Here is a 19,928-nt window from a genome sequence, read left to right as displayed (position 1 = left end):
TTGAAAGTTTTGGTTTGCCTGCAAATATATACTTACCGTTGTATTTAAACCACTTCGAGAAGAAAATGATAAACATTGTCAGAAATATTAAACTATTACATGTATGAAGACTAGACTATCCACAGTTAGATGACACCACTTCTGTTTGAAGATTACATAGAAATATTTCATTACGTTCTGTCATGTAAGATTGAACTATTTACATAAAGTAAATCAAATTCATATTCTAAGATTTAAACTGTTCTATCTCAATTTTCTATGAAAATATTGGTTTCACTACTATTTATAGAACATTACTCCTGACATGTTTACCAGTAACAGGGAGTGTAACATAAAGTGCCTGCAAGTACAAAGGATAATACGAACATGTTTATTTTTTATTGCTTTTTGATGATTTTATTTGATAACCCATAACTATAAGGGTTTCGTGCTGTAGCTTCCTCATGTTCTAAACCTTTTCGCTAAAATTAAATATTTTAACTGACCTATAAAAAATATTGTCTGTACCAGAAAAGCTCCTGTAAACCCACCTATGATCACCTATTATATGCTGTGTATTGTGTCAAATTCTCTATGTAAATTGTTTTATTTCAAAATTGGTAAGACAAAAGAAATTCAATTAAATTCCAATTATTATCAAAGTCATACACCTGCATCGACACCTGTGTCATGGGTCGCCAAACCATGTAAAAATAAAAGAAGCCGCCCACTTTATCTCTTGTTTATTAACATAACCCAGTGGCAAAGAAAGAATGATACACAGATTGCCACTATTTTAGTTGTACCCTCCAATTCAAGTTTTAAAATAGTGTGCAATGTAGTTGTGTATTCACCACAAGAGGATGTATGCCTGAAGAAAATGTAAAGCTGACAGAAAACTAGAAGAACTTAAGTCTTCTTACTTTCTAAATACGATTATTTCACCCATACACAGATCAATAGACCACTCTGCATCTTATATACAAGCTATTTTCGAAGATTTATTAATTTTTTCGGGCACGTGTATACATTTTCAAAGTACCCAAATGGAGATTGAGAACCAATGACACAGCACTTCCATATATGGTAATTGAGCGTTACTTCTGGTTTTCATTTGTGCATAATAATTAGGTTGTTGTGAAATCATTTTAACTTTATTTAGTGCTAACCTGATGAGAAATGTTTGATACACTCGTATCTAAACATACTATAGTTTTTATAGATATTAATGTTTATAAAATGATATTTTTTTGTGTCACGTCTCCTTTAATTGAAACTAATTTGATTTGCCTTTCTGCTCAGTAGAATTGATAGATTAAGTACCTTTCTAAAATTTGCAGAATGGTATAACCACAAACATGCACCACATGTTATTAATTTTAACAAAACTAATATATTTCAATTTCAGATGATTAAAAGTTTCTTCTTTTACTCAACTGAACGGAACAATCCTCGGCAACATGATTCATTTACCAGTATAAAATGCAACATGTTTAACTTACTCTTTTACACTAGTAAAACAATAAATTTCAGGGGATAGTGATAGTCATTTTTTATTGAATTACCATTACTCAATGAACTTTCTCTGAACAATTAAGGAGGAGATTTATTAATTTTCTATTATCCCACTGTGTTTAAATCTGTGTCTGATAGAACAATTCTTGTTCTACATTGTTCACTATTAGTTACTTAAAGCAGGTCATTAGATAATGGTCACTTAGTCAACAGAAGACCAACTGTATCGTCTTAACTGTTTATTTGTTGTCACATGATTTCTAACATGATGGCTTTCATTTATATGTCAGTGAAGTCATGCACATAAAATTTGGTTTATGAAGGTAATTATTTTCACATTTAAGATGACAGGACTATTCCAATTCTCCATTAGAATGGCAATAGAAACAGAAGCCAGGTTTACATCAGTAGAAAGATTAAACCACTATTCCAGAGTATGTATTTTAGAGAAAAAAATATATATATATATTTCTAAAAATGTGTAATTTTAATACCTTTTGGTTAAAGTTTCTGTAGAATATAAATTCATGTGGAACTTTTATGTATTGTGATTTGATTGTTAATCTTTGGCACTGTTCACTGGATTTGATTGTTAATTTTTGGCACTGTTCACTGGGCTTAAAATACTCAAATAAAATCAGAATACACTGAAGATCTTTTTTTGGAATTTCAGATATTATCCTCTGCTTAAATTATCTCTTTATTCTGTACGGAATTAAAGTATGAAATTACGAAAACCAAATTAGACTTTTGTTCTTTTTTCATGCAAAGCATACTTGTATATAGTTGCCATGAAATTTACCATTTACTACATTTGAATGGTTTTATAATTAAAAAAAAGTTCCTCAAAGTTTGATTTTTCATAACAAAAACAGTTAAAGTACCAACTGTGATTGAGGACTTCTGTAGGGATGGATATTGTAAACACTCACCTTAAAATTGCTCTCTGTATTTTTTGATTGCATATTCTTTTATTTGAATTAATGTTTTTGCAGGAAGTAGAATCAGAGTCTGACAGTAAAGACAATACACCTTCTAAAGATTGGCCATCTGATGGTTGTATAACCTTTAAGAAGGTCAAAATGAAGTACAGAGAAAATCTACCTCCAGCATTAAAGAGTGTTACTTTTGATGTTTTACCTAAAGAGAAAATTGGAATAGTTGGGCGATCAGGGTCAGGTATGTTTAACTAAAGTAATAGGAAGAAGACCATGAATAGAATGAGGAACATGACAAAAAAAACAAAAGAATATAGGAAACACCATAAATTATGTAACTTAACTTAAAGCATACACAATCACATAAAATTAAGAATAAATAAACTACCTGGACTACACTTAAAACTGGGAGTGTGTGCCAGGTGCTGAGGTAGAGTCAGTTTCTTCTCCTTTTCTAGAAAAGGTCAAGGTTTAGTAAGGCATCTGTCCATAGATTTTTTTTTTATTTTGTCAATAGTTACAGCTAGCATTGGAAACAACACTTTTAATATTCAGCATAGGTTATCAGGGGTATAATGGAGAAATACTACTTTCATTTCCAGGAATAGGTAACACCAAAACGTATAGAAATATAGTTTTTGTTGTTGTAAGAGACCGCCCATGTAGAAAATAGGTAGATCCAATGATAGTCTGCAAAGAGTAAAATTTATCCCACAATTAATTCACTATGATGTCTGAGAGAACATGCACATTTTTGTTTTTTAAGGAAACATGAGTTTGTAATCTCTAAGTTCTGAAATAATGTTGGAAATCAAATTATGCATGTGCCACTCACTACATGGTTCTTCCATTGACAGCCTCTTAAAGGTTTTAACTATCATTTGACAGTTAATGAGATCTGGGTTGATCATGTCCTACATAGTCAATAAAAGTTACCTTCAGTTTTTAAACCTACAGACTCATTAGTTGGCACGGTAATAAATCTTAGAGAATTATCCTCAGTAACTCAAACTCTTCAACCATTTTGTCAGCTTGGGTAATCAGGTGTGAATAACTGAAGCCCTATCATGCCATTTTAGGTAATTACAAGTGAAATCTTTGTAATCACTAATTAGGTTACCGATTAGAGTTTGATTTAACCTGACCAGTACTGATTAGAGTTTGATTTAACCTGACCAGTACCGATTAGAGTTTGATTTAACCTGACCAGTACTGATTAGAGTTTGATTAATCTGACCAGTACCTATTAGAGTTTGATTTAACCTGACCAGTACCGATTAGAGTTTGATTTAACCTGACCAGTACCGATTAGAGTTTGATTTAACCTGACCAGTACCGATTAGAGTTTGATTTAACCTGAGCAGTACTGATTAGAGTTTGAGCACGTGCCAAAGTCTGGTTAAGTCATCAAAGAAAATGCTATGAAAACAAATTACTGACCAATGAACTTGTATTTTGAAAGGTTTTTTACAGCAAATACTGTATTTTAAAGTCTACAAATCAACAAAACTTTGTGAGAGCTAATGAAAAAAAATCAAATTATAAGGATAAAGTCGAACTTGTACAGCAATGAAAAAAAATCAGGAAATCTTCGAACTTTAATTTCTCGAACTCCCAATAACTCAAACATATTTGATTGGTCCCTTGTAGATTGAGCTACCAAGATTTGATTGTATTTTTGAATGTGAAAGATTCTTTTCTTTCATAATTTTCTTATTTGAAAAGGCAATGCAATGTGAACAAGTATTTTTGGAGAAATACATGTTTACTGTTAGGTCATTTTTTACCATAGAAATTACAGGAATTTTGAAGGTTTTGGTACGACCATTTTACTTTAAACAATCAAAATGAAAAAATGGGGTTTTGATTAACATTGATATATCTGGTAATTTGAAGTAGATATACAGTTACTTGCAAGGTGCAATTAATGAACTACATGAGAAAAAGTTGTTCAATTGTTTTTTCAAGAAACTTAGGGGATCAAAATGTATACTTTGAATACCGGTAGCAGATGCCATAGTTGTCTATACTTTGCTACATGTAAGTCAAGAAACAATTAAAAACATGTAGTAATAGATTACACTATATTTTGAAATGCATTTCAAGGGTACATGATGTCAAGGGCACATGATGTCAAGGGTACATGATGTCCATCTTAATAAGAAATTTGGTTTAATATAGGATTTCTTTATTTTTTTACCCTCCCCACCCCTTTTTGACGTTTGCAGAACATCATTAAACGAGCAGTGCCATAATTCCATAGAAAGCCAAACATCATAGGGTTGTCTTGTGTCGCTTTTTTTAAATGGTTTTAACTAATATCGATAAAAAGCATGGAATGCACTGAAAACAGAAAGATCATATGGGATGGATACAGCAATAAAGGTTGGCTTGGAGGGTATCTTTTTGACAATATGTCTTGATTGTTTTGTTTTCAAATGGAGAAGGATATGCATGTCAGGGGCTTCTGTTTTTTATTTACCCTAGGATCCAAATTTGTATTCTTCATGCCATGTGATAATGATAAAAAAAATACTACTGTAATTAATTAAACAACCTTTTTCTTTATTTTTTTACCCTCCCCACCCCTTTTTGACGTTTGCAGAACATCATTAAACGAGCAGTGCCATAATTCCATAGAAAGCCAAACATCGTAGGGTCGTCTTGTGTCGCTTTTTTTTAAATGGTTTTAAAAAGCATGGAAATGGTTTTAACTAATATCGATAAAAAGCATGGAATGCACTGAAAACAGAAAGATCATATGGGATGGATACAGCAATAAAGGTTGGCTTGGAGGGTATCTTTTTGACAATATGTCTTGATTGTTTTGTTTTCAAATGGAGAAGGATATGCATGTCAGGGGCTTCTGTTTTTTATTTACCCTAGGATCCAAATTTGTATTCTTCATGCCATGTGATAATGATAAAAAAAATACTACTGTAATTAATTAAACAACCTGTCAATGTCCAGTGCTGTCCTGAAACAAATATGTGCAAATGTGCCCCTATTGAATTGAACACACTTAACTTATATTATGCATGTGAAATGTGGAAACATGTCATAATTTCAATATCTAGTTCATTTCAAGCACATGCAATAAAAATGTTGGTTGAATTGACATTTATAAATATTTGTTGTTAAATTATTTCTTTTCCTTTCCTCGTTTGTCTACCCTGGACTTGACTTTTTATGAGCAACTCAGCGGGTGTTTCTAGAAAAGCAGAGGAAAAGCTTACCCTACCGGTTCACCTGTTCCATGCTCCCAATTTTTAGTGGAGTCCGAGTTGCTCGTTTACTTTTGTTACTTTGTATGTATGATTTTAGTTACTTTATGTTCTTTGTTGTGTATGTCTGTTTTCCATGTCTGGTCTTTGTCCCTGGATTACATTCTTTTGATTACCGCTATAACCTTGGTTCCCTTGATTACTCTTTCTAAAAGCAATTAGTAAACATTTTTTTTATAATTGCCATCAATCATAGTTAAGAGCCATTTTGCTTCTTATTAGATTGCAACAACTAAAACCCATTCACCCCATTGTTATTCAGCAGTTCTCAGCATGACCTTATCAAATTACTTCAAATTATTTGTAAGTTCTATAAACTACCAGTCTTATAGGATAAAAAAAAAACATGAATGTATCATCTTGAGAATTGGTGATGGCTTTAGGGTCCTTAAATACTTGTGTAAGGGATAACACAAGTTTCATTGTATGTTAGATCGACTAATCGAAAAGTTTAACAGTTCATATCAGACAGTATGATGCATCAGCTCATGATATTACTATACATATATGTTGAAAGTTTCAATGGTTTTCTGGTCAGTAATGATTTCATCTTGAAAAAAATATTCAACATTGAAGCAATAAACAAGTGAAAAAAAACTAATGTTCATACTGCATAAAATATGAAAAAAAAAATGTAAAAGAAAAGCTTTTTACTGGTTCTCGTTGAATTGTATCAGCTGAACAACTACAGACAGGAACAGTGTTGCACCTTCTATGATCAATTTTGTGCCATTTTTCTTAGTGATGTCACAATTGCACATAGTTACTTCTATGCTGCATTTTACCTTAAGTGATATTTGCATCTTTGGAAACTTTTATTTAAATGATTAGTATGAACATGTTTCATTGAAGCATCTTACAGGACATGATCATTTTCATTTGAAATGATACACGTCTTTTGATATTTGGTTTCAATAAACCATAAAAGCTTGAGAATTGGTACCTCACATACAATACCTATTCTATTGTATACATATTAAAAAGAAACAAATCAGGCAAATGATTGCCTGGAAAATTCCTCATCCCCATTTTAAATAATTTTTGGATCAGACCATTCCATTTTACAGTATAAAATCCCTGGATGTTTCCCTGAGTTTCTGCACTGATTTATCAATTAGGTGGAAACAAATCTGTTTTAATTTCAACTTCAGTTGTCTAAAGTAAAAAAAATATTTTATAATTGCAGGAAAATCCTCACTAGGAGTTGCTCTATTTAGATTAGTTGAACCAGAATCAGGGACCATATCAATTGACAATGTTGATATATCAACGATAGGACTTTATGATCTCAGAAGTAAACTGGCCATTATACCGCAGGATCCTGTCTTATTTGTTGGAACTGTGAGGTAGATTAAAGTATTGGCATTAAATTAAATATATTTTTCATGGTCCTACTTCTTGATATTTTCTATATATATCTATATTTATATCTCAAGCTAGTGTCAGTATACTAAAACATGTCACCATTTGGTTATTCTTACATCAAATAAACTGAGATTTAATTGTTATCAATGACTTATGATATATTAACTGTGATGTGGCTGCTCAATATGATAATGTCAGTTTCAAATGTCTCAACAGAAAATGAAATGTTTGCTTTGTTTCTGACTAATTCTAACTCATTTGAGTAGAGTTTTATTTTCACATTATTGTTTGTCGTTAATAAGATATGCTTGGTTCAAAGAACAAAATTATTCCTTTAGGCCTTTCTGAAAAATTTGGTTGAGGGGCAAATTTTATTTTTTATTTTTTTCTACAGTTATGGTCACTTGTGCTTGAAACCTATCATTGTTGTAATCATCATCTTAAGCGTGGCAATCAATTTTACCAGTACAAACATATAGAATCAGCTCTATCAAAGTACATGCATCTCTTCTTCTACATCTGTACCAGTTTTCATCAATTTGGAACCATTTTTCTACAAAATAACAGCGAAAAATTATGTTTTACAAACAGAAAGTTACTAAGTAACGATTATTATAAACTGGGTCCATACTAGACACAGACTGTTTCCAGAGATGTAAAAATAAAAAAATTGGGTTTGGCGGGGGATGATAATCTAGATTTTTTTTTAATTATGGCATTAGTATGATTGTAAAGGAACAAAAACCTACAATAAGAAATACACCAGAGAACATATTTTTAATTGAATTGCTTTACTAATTACATGTTTTGCAAAATGGTGAGCATGTAGTCCAAAACTATCTAGTTTTATGTACAAGAGTTATTGCTTTTTCAGGTACAATCTTGATCCTTTCCAAGAGCATTCAGAAGAAAGCTTATGGGATGCATTAGAAAAATGTCATGTAAAAGAAACTGTAAGTTCATTCGTCATTATTTTATTGTGAAAATATACTTCACAGGGATTATTATCCTCAAAGTAGTTTAACAGTATAGTAGTTCATTAAAAGTATTACATATATTATCATTCTGGTATACAATTTTTATACGCCCATCTCAGACGGGATGTATTATGGTATACCATTGTCCTTCCATCGTCCACACTTCGGACAATAACTCAAAAACACTTTCACCAACTTTTATGAAACTTTGGTGAATTGTTCATATCTATTGATGTCAGTTGCTTTTCAATTTTGATAAATTTCAGATTCATCGTTTCTGTGTGATGAATTTTATTACTTAAAAAAAAAGGGGGATTTTCAAAGTTTTCGGAAAAGAACTCAAAAACACTTTCATCAACATTTATGAAACTTTGGTGAATTGTTTATATTATTGATGTAAGCTCCCTTGCAATTTTTATGAATTTCAGATTCATCGTTTCCGTGTTATGAATTTTTATACTTAAGAAAAGGAAGGACTTTCAAGTTTTCACACAATTACTCAAAAACAGTCACTAACTTCTATGGAACTTTTCTGAATTGTTCTCATCTACTGAAGTAAGCTCCTTTCCGATTTGTATAAATGTCAAATTTTACGTTTCCGTGTTATGAAGTTTTACTCTTTAAAAAAAGGCGGAAACAGCCAAGGAAATTTTATTCATTGGAAAATCATTGAAAACAGACCATTTGTTATGATAGTCGACTAATAAATATAAAAGGTACTTGGTAACCTTGGTAACTTGTCATAAAAGTGTGTTTTGAACAAGATAGAAATGGATGGGTGAAAAATCAAGACAACAAACTTAGTTAAACTTGAGGTAGCCTTGATAGTGGCAATTTTTTTGTGCGTTTTTTATTTGCTTTTTGTTGGGGGGGGGATATATGACAGGGCTTACCGTATTTCTAGTTAATCATATAATTCATTAAAAGCATAAGGACAAGTTAAAAGGGCAACAGGCGTATCATGCATTTATAGCGCAGCTCTTTATTTATTGTCTTCCTTGTTTGGTCAAATTGGAAGATTTTTAGTTATAGAATCAATTTTACAGTGTTTCAGTCTTTATTTATTGTCTTCCTTGTTTGGTCAAATTGATTCTATAACTAAAAATCTTCCAATCAACCCTGGATTAAAGTACTACCCAGTACCTTGGTTCTTTGAAATAGATGAAATACTTGCATGTTTCATAATTCCTTTGTTTCATTTTCTGCACTTAAGTGTATGCTTTACTGAAGAAATTTGTTTTACTGAAGAAATTTGTTAAGAGTATGAAATTGTTGTAGACATAGAGATAATTTCCATTTGAAAATTTTTACTGTTTTTCACTTGGTATTTTACCATGCTGGTGAAAAAGGTTAAGCAAAAATTTCAGATCATGATAGTTTTTATGCAAATTAGTCCTAAAAAAATTGTGAGTTTCCAGTAACATCTCCTTCAAAATTAGGGTCAGTAGGTAGATTTTTTTTTTTTTAATTTATAGATTTGCAGGACATCGAAACCTTCTGGTTTTGCTGCTTCTATTATGACACTGCTGAATACTGAACTTGTCGTAGCCACAGCCATGTTGTTTCATTTTTTTATAAGATTTAAAACTCCACATCGGAGAGCAAGGCAATTGTAGTAAAAAATTGATGACTGAAACACTGTAAATCTTTATTTTATTTTTTTTTTTTTTTGACAAAAAAAAAATTTGGGTAGGTAGAGAAAAAATAGGGTCGGTTGGATTACTGGAAGCACCAGATCAACTACCAGTTAATAAACACAGTTATAGAGTTGTGATGGTGGTTGACTTCTTTTTCTTACATGATTGACTTGCTGAACTCATAGTTGTGTGCTTGGTTTGTGGATTCTATCCTCTGCTATGTCATATCATGTCTTGAGAACAGGAGAGATTTTGGTTTTGTTCCCTGTCATGTGGCATCATGTCTTGAGCATACTTACTTGTATCTGTTGGTTGTTGTTTCTGTGAGCTAGCACATTAGAAGTATGGCACAGCATATCAGATCATTACAACTGTTTAACTGATTAGACATTCTGGTCCTGAAATGTATGAACTAGCTGTTGTAGGAAGTAAAACCATGATAAATCAATCTTAAATTATTTTCTGATCTACATTGTAGATAGCAGCATTAGATTTACAGTTAGATTCCTCAGTAGTAGAAAATGGGGAGAACTTCTCGGTAGGAGAAAGGCAGCTCATGTGTTTAGCTAGAGCTTTGTTAAGACACAGCAAGGTACATATTGTTTTTATCTAGAAATGAAGAAATATCAGTCTTTATTCATTGTTCGGTTGTGACAGTTGTTGTTAATGTATAAGAATAATACTAGAACATAAAAATTTAAGACAGACGCTAAGGAAAATTGTAGAACAAAGAAATTTAAATAATGAAAACTGTTAAGTCATTTTATGATTCAAACACTTATATCTTTTGGTTTTTTGCGCTTTATCCATAGATGATGTTTGTAGAGAGAGTTTGTTTTTTTTCTTCTAGATATTGATACTAGATGAAGCAACTGCAGCCATCGATACAGAAACAGACTCCTTTGTACAGACCACTATCAAAGAAGCCTTTGCTGATTGTACCATGTTAATTATTGCCCACAGATTGAATACTGTTCTAAGTTGTAATAGAATACTTGTAATGGAAGAAGGACGCGTAAGTTGTATACATAGGTGTTTTTATACCTACAACAAACAAAAATGGAATATAAGAATAGTACCCTGTGTGTCTGTGCACATCTCTTGTTAGCACAACTTCTTCTAGATTACTAAAAGAATGATGGGCCAAAAAGAGGCCAGAGACAAGTATTTTCATTATGTCGAGACAATAACTTGACTTCATGTGCATGAATCTCTTTGATACTGCACTACAAATTGCCATACCAGATAAGTAGTCTTGGCTTGATTTTGGGAGGAATGACTTGAACCATTTAGGAAAAATGGGTCAAAATGTGACTACTTTGGTTTTGGTTAATTCTTACCTTTTGTCAAATATTTCATCACAATCAAAATTCATTGGTGTATCAAGTTTGAATGGAGTGTCCATACTTCCCCCAAATGTTCAACCTCTGCAAACTGCACCTTTGAAGCATTTCTTTTTTTATTTTTTAAACAATTTGATATTCTATTATAAAAAAGTTGAGTCAAGGTCAATTTCCACTTCTGAAACATTTTTCTGAAATTCTAGAATGAACATCCTTAAATGATTATTTTATATTTCTTGGTGTGTATAATCAGGCACACTTTATTCAGGATTTAAGAATGGATGTCAACATTTTTGCTTGTATTAACATAAGTTTTTTTATATATTAGATATCTCATATTATATGTTTATCATTATTTGCCTTCAGGTTGTAGAATATGATTCACCGGCAGCACTTACATCAAATCCAAAATCCAAATTCAAAATGATGTTAGATGCACATGAAAATTCACAGGGTAAGAACATCATAAAATTTATGTATTTATGGTCAGTGATATAACTAAGAAAACCAGAGTAGATCAATACACAAAATGCATTAAAACCTAAACATGTATGTGTTATTGTTGTTAATCAGCCTGTAGCTAGAAATTTAGGAGGTTTGGAGGAGAGTTATTTTGAAAAAAAAAAAGTATTTCCAAAGAGAATTCTGTCTCATTAAATTAAGACTGGTTTTTAACTGTTTTTAGGCTATTTTTATTTGTTATTATGTCGTGGATTTGTTTCCTATACTTATAGGTATATTATAGACTGGGTGAAAAGAAAGAATAATGGTGCTGTTGATGTAGTTTAATAATTTAATGGTGCAATTCAGTGTCCGAAAAAAGAAAATAACTAGTTGCATATTCTCTGACGAAGGTATTAATTCATTTTAGTTTAGTAGTTCACTTTAGGTACAGTAGATATACATGTATGTGTAAAATTTGAACAGACATTTCAAATGTTAAAATATTTGTTTACTCTTACCACATTCATTCTACAAATATACATCCCCCTCCCACACACACACACAGTTTTGATCTCTTTAGTCCTGCAGATATTGGAAGTGTGTTGAAAGAATGTTAGAATGTGGAGCTGTTTAAAGAGTCTCTTTTTGATGTGTTCATACATAAGCAGGACAATTCATTCAGTTCTATAAATTCCTTACACTGCATTGTTCTTTATTCTTTAATATGAAAGTACAAGTCAGGGGCAGGTCCAGTTGAGAGCGTAATGAGTGTATGCCCCCCCCCCCCCACTTTTCAAAGAAAAAAATAAAAAAAAGTATTGTAATCTGCTAAATATTGTACTGAATATGGCAGTTTATCATATTCATTTATTAAACATGTCATAATCTGCTTTACTTTTATACTGATTCTCATAAATACACATCCCTTTGTAAAATCCTGGATCCGGCCCTGCAAGTAGGGAAATTTTGCTGAAAAATGTCGAGTCTTTACTGACATTTTTTAATTATATGCCAACTACAGCAGGTTACATTCATATGTGTTTGGAACCAATTAAAAGTCCTGTAGTTGGTATATATTAATGCAGGGTTAGAGTTGTTCTGAATTTATAATGAATTTTTGAATAGTTTGACACAAATTTTATTTGAAAAATGCCTTATTTTATTATGATGATTATTTACATGTAAGTTAAATATTTGCCTGCATTATTGTTGAATTGTTCTTTTATATACATATATTTATGCAACTTGTTTTGGAATTTGTATAAAGCTAAAGTTTGTGTGTAATATATTTATGGTTTGTGAACATAAGATTTCTAGTCAAGATTTTTTGCCTATGGCAAACAACTTATTTTTGCATTTTCAAGTTTCAATTCAATTTCACTGTATTTGTTTTTGGTGTAACAATCTAACATTTGTTACATAATGAAACAAATATTTCTTGGTAATTTAGTACAGAGATTTTTTACCTGTTAGTGAAAATAAGTTAATATTTTCACTGTAGTTACTGTAAGGCATGAAGTCATGGTTTCTGCAATCAATCTGCTTTCGCAGTTTTAAATTTGTGATCCCTCCACAGATTAAATTATATTGTTCTTTGAAGGAAATATTCATGACAGTTTTAATTTTAATGTTGAGGGTCTTGCTGTGAAAAAAGTAAAATTTCACAGTTTGCAGTACATGTATTAGGCAACAGGGTCATTTTGTAAGCTAATGTTACATGTATCATATTTATGAGCAATTCATTAATGATACTTTTGCTAGGACTAAATTGTTAAAAATAAATAAAAAGACTACATATTTTTATGTTTGTTATTAAGTTACTTTATAGGTCCATATGATGAAATATATGATAATTCATTCCAATCTGTCTGCTCTTAGGAGATAATCCACATTGAAAATCTGATAGTTTCTATTGCATTTAAGTGTCATTTACAGAGTTGTCTCCCTTAATGATGACATATATGATAATTCATTCCAATCTGTCTGCTTTTAGGAGATAATCCACATTGAAAATCTGAGTTTCTATTGCATATAAGTGTCATTTAGAGAGTTATCTCTCTTAACTTCGAATTCTACAGTGCATTCTATATAATTGTTATCTCCTAAGAGCACAGGTTATAAGAAAACCTATATGCTACTTTGTTTTCTATGATATGTTAAACAAAATATCAAAAATAAAAATATGTAAGCTTTCCAACCATGAATCGCATTTTGCATGATTCTTATGTGAAGTGCTACTTAATTGCCTGTAGTATGATGTTATAATAACTCCAGTAAGACAGTAGTAAAATGGTTTTCTTTTTCATGTCATATTTCTACCTCCATAATTTGTTGTTAATGTATAGAATAGTATTGTTTTTTTATTTGTAGTTTTCATAATTGTCATATTTGTCATAATTCTTTGTAAATGTATGGATTTATTATAAGTCCAGGTATAGTCTGAAGCTTCTTTTATGATGTTGTAAATTTTATCAATTTGAAGTAATGAAGAAAGTATAATCTTCATTGTCAACTAGATTTTTTAAACATATATAGTTTTGATATGTGTTCATGATTACTTGTTTATACATGCATATCTGCCTGTTTCTTTTATTTTTTTTCCTTTACATAAATTTTATACAACAAAAGAAAATGCAAATCATGTAAAATGTATTTTTTTAAAACTAAAAAAAAATCTATATTAACTATTATTTTGTGAACACCATTGTATTCAATCTATCCCTGTTGCATGTATGTTTGTACTTTACTGATTTGTTTTGGAGGAAGTGCTGCTTTTGCTGGTTTTTTTTTTTTTTTTTTTAATTTCTGGTATTGTTTTTTTTAATATATTTTGTATCACATTCATATATCTCCTTTTAATGTGTATTGGTTTCTTTGCAGATGATTTATCAACATTTTCATTAGGTCACAGTGGTAAAGTGCCTTTAACTTTATAGTAGATATGAAAGTTTTATTGATTGTATTGTAATTTTGTTCGTATTGATCACATAATTACTTTTTCATTTAGTTATTTGCATTTGTTTAAACCCCATTTTTTTCTGCTGAAAACTCCAGGTAGGTTTACAATCTCCAGACATGACTTCTTCCAATTGTAAATTGGTATTCTGATGTTTCAAATTAAGATTTTACCATTATGTTTCTATTTTTTATTATATGTTAACTTCTAATTTCGTCAGTTTTAGATTTTTTTGTTGGCTTAGTAAATTCATGTCTGCCCCTCCCTTTGAAGTAGTGTCTTCTATGCAAGAGTCACGGAAATCAGAGGCAGTGTTTTGAATTAATCAATACTTCACATATTTATTTCTTATTAAAGAGTAATCAAGGGAACCAAGGTTATAGCGGTAATCAAAAGAATGTAATCCAGGGACAAAAACCAGACATGGAAAACAGACATACACAACAAAGAACATAAAGTAACTAAAATCATATGTACAAAGTAACAAAAGTAAATGAGCAAGCAATGAATCCAATGAAAATTTCACACAGGGATTGCAGGAGATTTCCTTCAAAGAGATGGTCAAAGTTTAATACATATTCTAGTTGTTATTTTAGCAGCTTGTTCTTGCAATTCTGTGACTTTTGGTCATGAATCACAATCTTTGTGCAATTTGGTCATGGATCACAATCTTTGTGCGATTTGGGCATGGATCACAATCTTTGTGCGATTTGGTCATGAATCACAATCTTCATGCGATTTGGTCATGGATCACAATCTTCGTGCGATTTGGTCATGGATCACAGTCTTTGTGCGATTTGGTAAAATTTCTGAAGTTAGTTATTTTTTTGAATTCTTGTTGAACGCCATTCAACCTTTGAAAAGTTAGTAACATTTAGATTTATGTTTACTTTTCTAATTTAGCCAAACCGCCAAACTATGAATATTGATGTCCAAAAATTATTATCACGCAGAATTTTATTGAGTATTAAGTTTCACATTCCTGTTATGTTTTTTTTGTATAATATTGTTATAATGTTTAGAACATGTATGTTACTTTAAGATATGTGTTTACAGTTTGCTATGCAATACCCGTATTTTTGTTGTGTCTTGTTTTCAAAAACCTGTTGATTTTTTTGTTAACTGTATTCTTTAGAAGAAATAACACTAACATTTTTAATTTTTATTTTCCACTTCTAGATTTCCCATGTATGTCTTTATGCAGCATTGAACACTTTTTTAAAATCATTTTGATTTTCTGTGAAAGTTTAGTAGAGCTCTTTTAATGTATACATGTACTAATATTTTAAGTTAAAATGAAATTGACTTGGTTAGATTTTTTCAGAATGATTTGGTCATGTATTAAAACACAGTTTAGATTTACAGTTTTTGCTAAGCCATAAATGGGTCTTATAGGGATTATAAAAGTCTCTTATGGTTTTAAAGATTCAATCCCATAAACATTTTAGTACTGGGTATGGCTGAGTTGTAAAGGGTTAAGCACTGGGTGTGCCAGAGTGTAAAAGATATGAAGTAGCGACTATAAATTGACAAGGTTTCTGCTTACTGTACATAATGGAGATAAATCAAGAAAATTGAAATTTTGAAATAACCACCTACATAATTTTCTGATTTAACTGTACTTTTTAATCCTGAACCTAATGTAGATATTAAGTAAGTTTAGTTTTATATTATTACTTCAGAATTATCAGTGAGTTTGAGATGGTACATGTAATACTGTTATTTGTTGAAATCATGGGTAAAATTGATTGTGATTTATCAACATACATGTATAATTTATTCAATGTTCTTTGATGATGAGCTAATCAACTGCTATGTGAGTTGTTATAGAATATTTTATATTTTTATCATTAAAAAATAAAATAATTTTTTACTACATTTGTCTTTTGTCTTATGGTATTTTCTTGAATTACCTTATGAGATCATAGAATTGATTCAGTATACCAATCATGCTTTTTAATATCAGCATGCTAATTCAAACAAGTGGTACTTAAATTTGCAGTTAAAAACCAATCAGGTTCCTTATAGTTTTTCTTGTGATACTTCAACTTGTTAAATGCATGTATACAAATTTTTTGTATCATGAATTTTTAGCTGACCTGGCCATAGGCCATGTGAGCTATTGCTATCACTTGGCGTCCATCGTTGTTGTCGTCATCATCGTCCTTGGTCGTTAACAATTTTTCAAAAATCTTCTTCTCTGACACTACTTGACCAATTGGAACCAAACTTGTATGAATGTTCCTCAGGGTATCCTTCATAGAACTGTTGTGAGGATTTTTGATCTGTAGAAAAACATGGTCGCCGTGACTAAAAATAGAACATAGGGGTCAGACAGTAGTTTTTCACAAATATCTCTAAAACTGTTAGGTTTAGTCGAATTCTTTCAGTAGCAGAAAGGATCCGTGTTATCAGTACTACAAAAGTCTTCAGGGATAAAAGTTGTCAGACAATGCCTTGTAAGAGTTATTGCCCTTGAAAGGGGAAAAATAAGGGGTTTTTAATTTTTTAGTTTTCAGCCAATATCTTGAAAACTATGATAATAGTGACTTTCAATTGCTGAAATGATCCTTATGATAAGTTCTATCAAAGTCTTCTGGAGTCAAAATTGTTGTACAACTTCTTGTCTAATTTATTGTCCTTGAAAGGCAAAATTCAATCAGGTGAGCGAGTCAGGCGGGATCAAAGTTGTCTGACAACTCCATGTAAGAGTTATTGCCTTAAAGGTGAAAAATAACATTTTTTTACCGTTTTCAGCCAATGTCTTCTATGATAGATAGAATGAAACTTTCAGTTGCTGAAATGATCCTTATGATAAGGTCTAAGTTCGTGGGGATTGAAGTTTTGGAACGATTCTTTGTTAGAGTTATTGCTCTTGAAAGGCAAAAAATTATGTCATTTTGAAAGAAAAAATTTAACCAGGTGAGTGATTCAGGTTCCTGGGAGCCTTTTGTTTAAAAGTTTTGCGTATAGATATAGTTTCTCCTTCAATAAGTGGTTTAAATTATTTCTCAACTCAAGGTGGTAAAATCTTTATTTTACCATAGACAGTGGAGAAATAATTTAAATCAAGAATAAGCTGAAGGGAATTGGTTTCTCCAGTGAAATCTGTAGAAAACTCAGAAAAATGAGGAGAAAGTTCTCACAGAAATTTAATCACTGCCTGGCAGTTATTCACATAGGGCTTTACATTTGGCTTTTCTGATACAGTAGTAGATGATCAAACAGTTAAGTGTACAATACACAAAAATTTTGTACCAGTCTATATTGTACTGGAAACCTGTATTGGATGAGCTCTGCATGTGGTGAATCCAATATGGGTTTTCAGTAGAATACTCTCTGTATTGTACACTACACTGTATTATAACCTATTATACAGCTACCATTGAAAAAATAAGTAAAGTAATTGTCAAGACATATATTTAGGAACAGTAATTAATACCATAGACATGTAATTACTAAAGTAACAACTTCATGCAGAAAAGTTTGGCATAGTCAAGTAACCTAAATGAAAGATTTTCATTGGTTAATAAGTATTGATGCATATATACTCCACAAAAAATGTTAAGGGTCACTTAGTTTTTTCCTAATATTCAGAATTTGGATTTCCACCATTACGACAGTGATTTTAAACGTTATTAAACTGTCATTTGTTTTTAAGAGGATTGTTTTTATTGTTATAGTGATTAATTTATAGAATTTTTTACGTATATGCTGATAATAATAAAATTAAAATTATTGAATTTTCTATAGTGGCTCTTAACATTTTTGTGCAGTATATGTAAAGTTAGTTTATATTCTATCATTCAGAAATGATTTTTTACCCCCCTCCCAAAAAAAAACAAAAAAAAACTTGCACCACAACTGTGTTTTTAGGTGTAGAGATGGACATCATGGTAACAATAATAGCAATTTCAAAATATTGAATTCAACACCTTTGTTTTAACTGTAAAAATCCATGAATTCTCTAACACTGATGTTTTTACTGTAAAAGTCCATGAAATCAAGGACGTGAGACACAATATAGGTACAATAAGTTGAATTGACTTAAAATTTTGGTATATGCAGGTGTTGTATACCTGGTGATCAGGTGGAAGAGCAAAAAAATCTTTAATTTCTTGAATACTAGAAAAATCAAATTGCTTCTTCTGTCAAATCTTTTTGGGGCTACAGGTCTTGTCTAGATCTCCATCATGGTGCAAACACACATTAGGTTATACCATAACCAACTCACATACAGTATATGAAAATCATGTCCAGCATTTCCTTGATAGTATAGGTATTTTAGGTGAAGCTGATGAAGAGTTAAATAGAAGCGAACAAAAATTTAATTTTTAAGTAAGGACTGGTACTTATAAAGTAGACTATAAAAACCCCTGGTTCATGGGAACTAGCATTAGAACATTAATCATACAGAACACAGGCGCGGATCCAAGGACTGGGGTACCGGGCGTACACCCCCCTAAATCAGTTAGAAAAAAATTTTTCACAATTTTCACACCATAATACTTTTTGTCTTGCTTTGCATGGCATTTAATTCAATTAACACCCCCCCCCTAAACTCAAATCCTGGATCTGTCCCTGGAACACTATCTAAGAACAAAGACCAAATAAAGAAAACAGTCAAACATAACAAAAACATGAAATAACTAAAACATCACACAGATAGCAACAAAGCAAAGTTGCTAATAATATGTCATATCAGAGGTAGACACAATGAACAAACCGATTCTCATTGTGCAGATAGATTAGGAGGTTACTGTGTTCATGGTGACAACCAGTAACTGCACCAGGGAAAATTAATAAAATTGGTCGACTTCTAACTGTTAATTAAGTATTTCAATCTCATTACTATGCAATAAAACTAAAGACTGGTTGCTAATAAATCTTTTACTTTGTAGTAAAGGTTAAACAAGCAGAAAGACAATGATTGACAGCTTACTGGAGTATAGTTTTCGAAATTGATATTTTTTCATACATTTTTTTTCAATTAAGAGATAGGTGCATACATTTAGCCATCATTTTATTGTTATTCAAAGCACATTTATTAAAAATAGTCATTGCCATTCAGCAGATTTTTCTTTCATTTGATATTAATTTCATTTTCATTGGTGCAATAGTTTTCATAATTATTAAATATGCTTTAATGACAAATCAACTTTTATGAAGATTTTAAAAAGTTAATTTTTTCGGTCATTTGTCTAAAAGACCTACTTTTAAATTTGAAAATATTTATATTCCTCTCATTCCCATTCTCCAATCTTATATCTTCAATTTGGTACATAGTCATCAAAATCCATCCATTGGTTTTTACAAATATTCTTGGCAAAATTACCTATTTTTAACAGAGATAATTGAGAAATTTGCCAATAAACAGGCAAATAACAACGGCAGTGTTCTATTTAAATTATTACTGGTGACTTCTCCCTCTAATATACAGTCCTTGTTCAGGGTAATTTTAAGGAAACGTTTGCGGACGCTTGGGGCGAA

At 31.0% G+C, this 19,928-nt stretch overlaps 1 protein-coding gene across 5 annotated transcripts in view; it reads left to right on the top strand.

The window, feature by feature from the left end:
- Positions 1-16,314, top strand: part of LOC148624846 (ATP-binding cassette sub-family C member 5-like) — a 49,547-nt gene extending 33,233 nt beyond the window's left edge. For 4 of the 5 annotated variants that reach the window (XM_088567847.1, XM_088567845.1, XM_088567846.1 and 1 more), the window contains 8 exons: positions 1,839-1,928; positions 2,490-2,673; positions 6,903-7,062; positions 7,956-8,034; positions 10,174-10,287; positions 10,546-10,710; positions 11,405-11,492; positions 11,773-16,314. In XM_088567847.1, coding sequence (XP_088423973.1) covers positions 1,839-1,928; positions 2,490-2,673; positions 6,903-7,062; positions 7,956-8,034; positions 10,174-10,287; positions 10,546-10,710; positions 11,405-11,492; positions 11,773-11,783 — 891 coding nt within the window. In that variant the 3' untranslated portion in view covers positions 11,784-16,314. The remainder of the gene's footprint in view (positions 1-1,838; positions 1,929-2,489; positions 2,674-6,902; positions 7,063-7,955; positions 8,035-10,173; positions 10,288-10,545; positions 10,711-11,404; positions 11,493-11,772) is intronic. The other variant, XR_015919790.1, reaches the window with a different exon arrangement.
- The last annotated feature ends 3,614 nt before the right edge of the window (positions 16,315-19,928 follow it).

Source organism: Perna viridis, chromosome 2, assembly GCF_037379345.1.
Source record: "Perna viridis isolate PV_CMFRI_1.1 ecotype Kerala chromosome 2, ASM3737934v1, whole genome shotgun sequence".
Taxonomy (NCBI): domain Eukaryota; kingdom Metazoa; phylum Mollusca; class Bivalvia; order Mytilida; family Mytilidae; genus Perna; species Perna viridis.
Note: the sequence above shows the minus strand (reverse complement) of the source record. Positions and strands in the feature narration are given on the sequence as shown.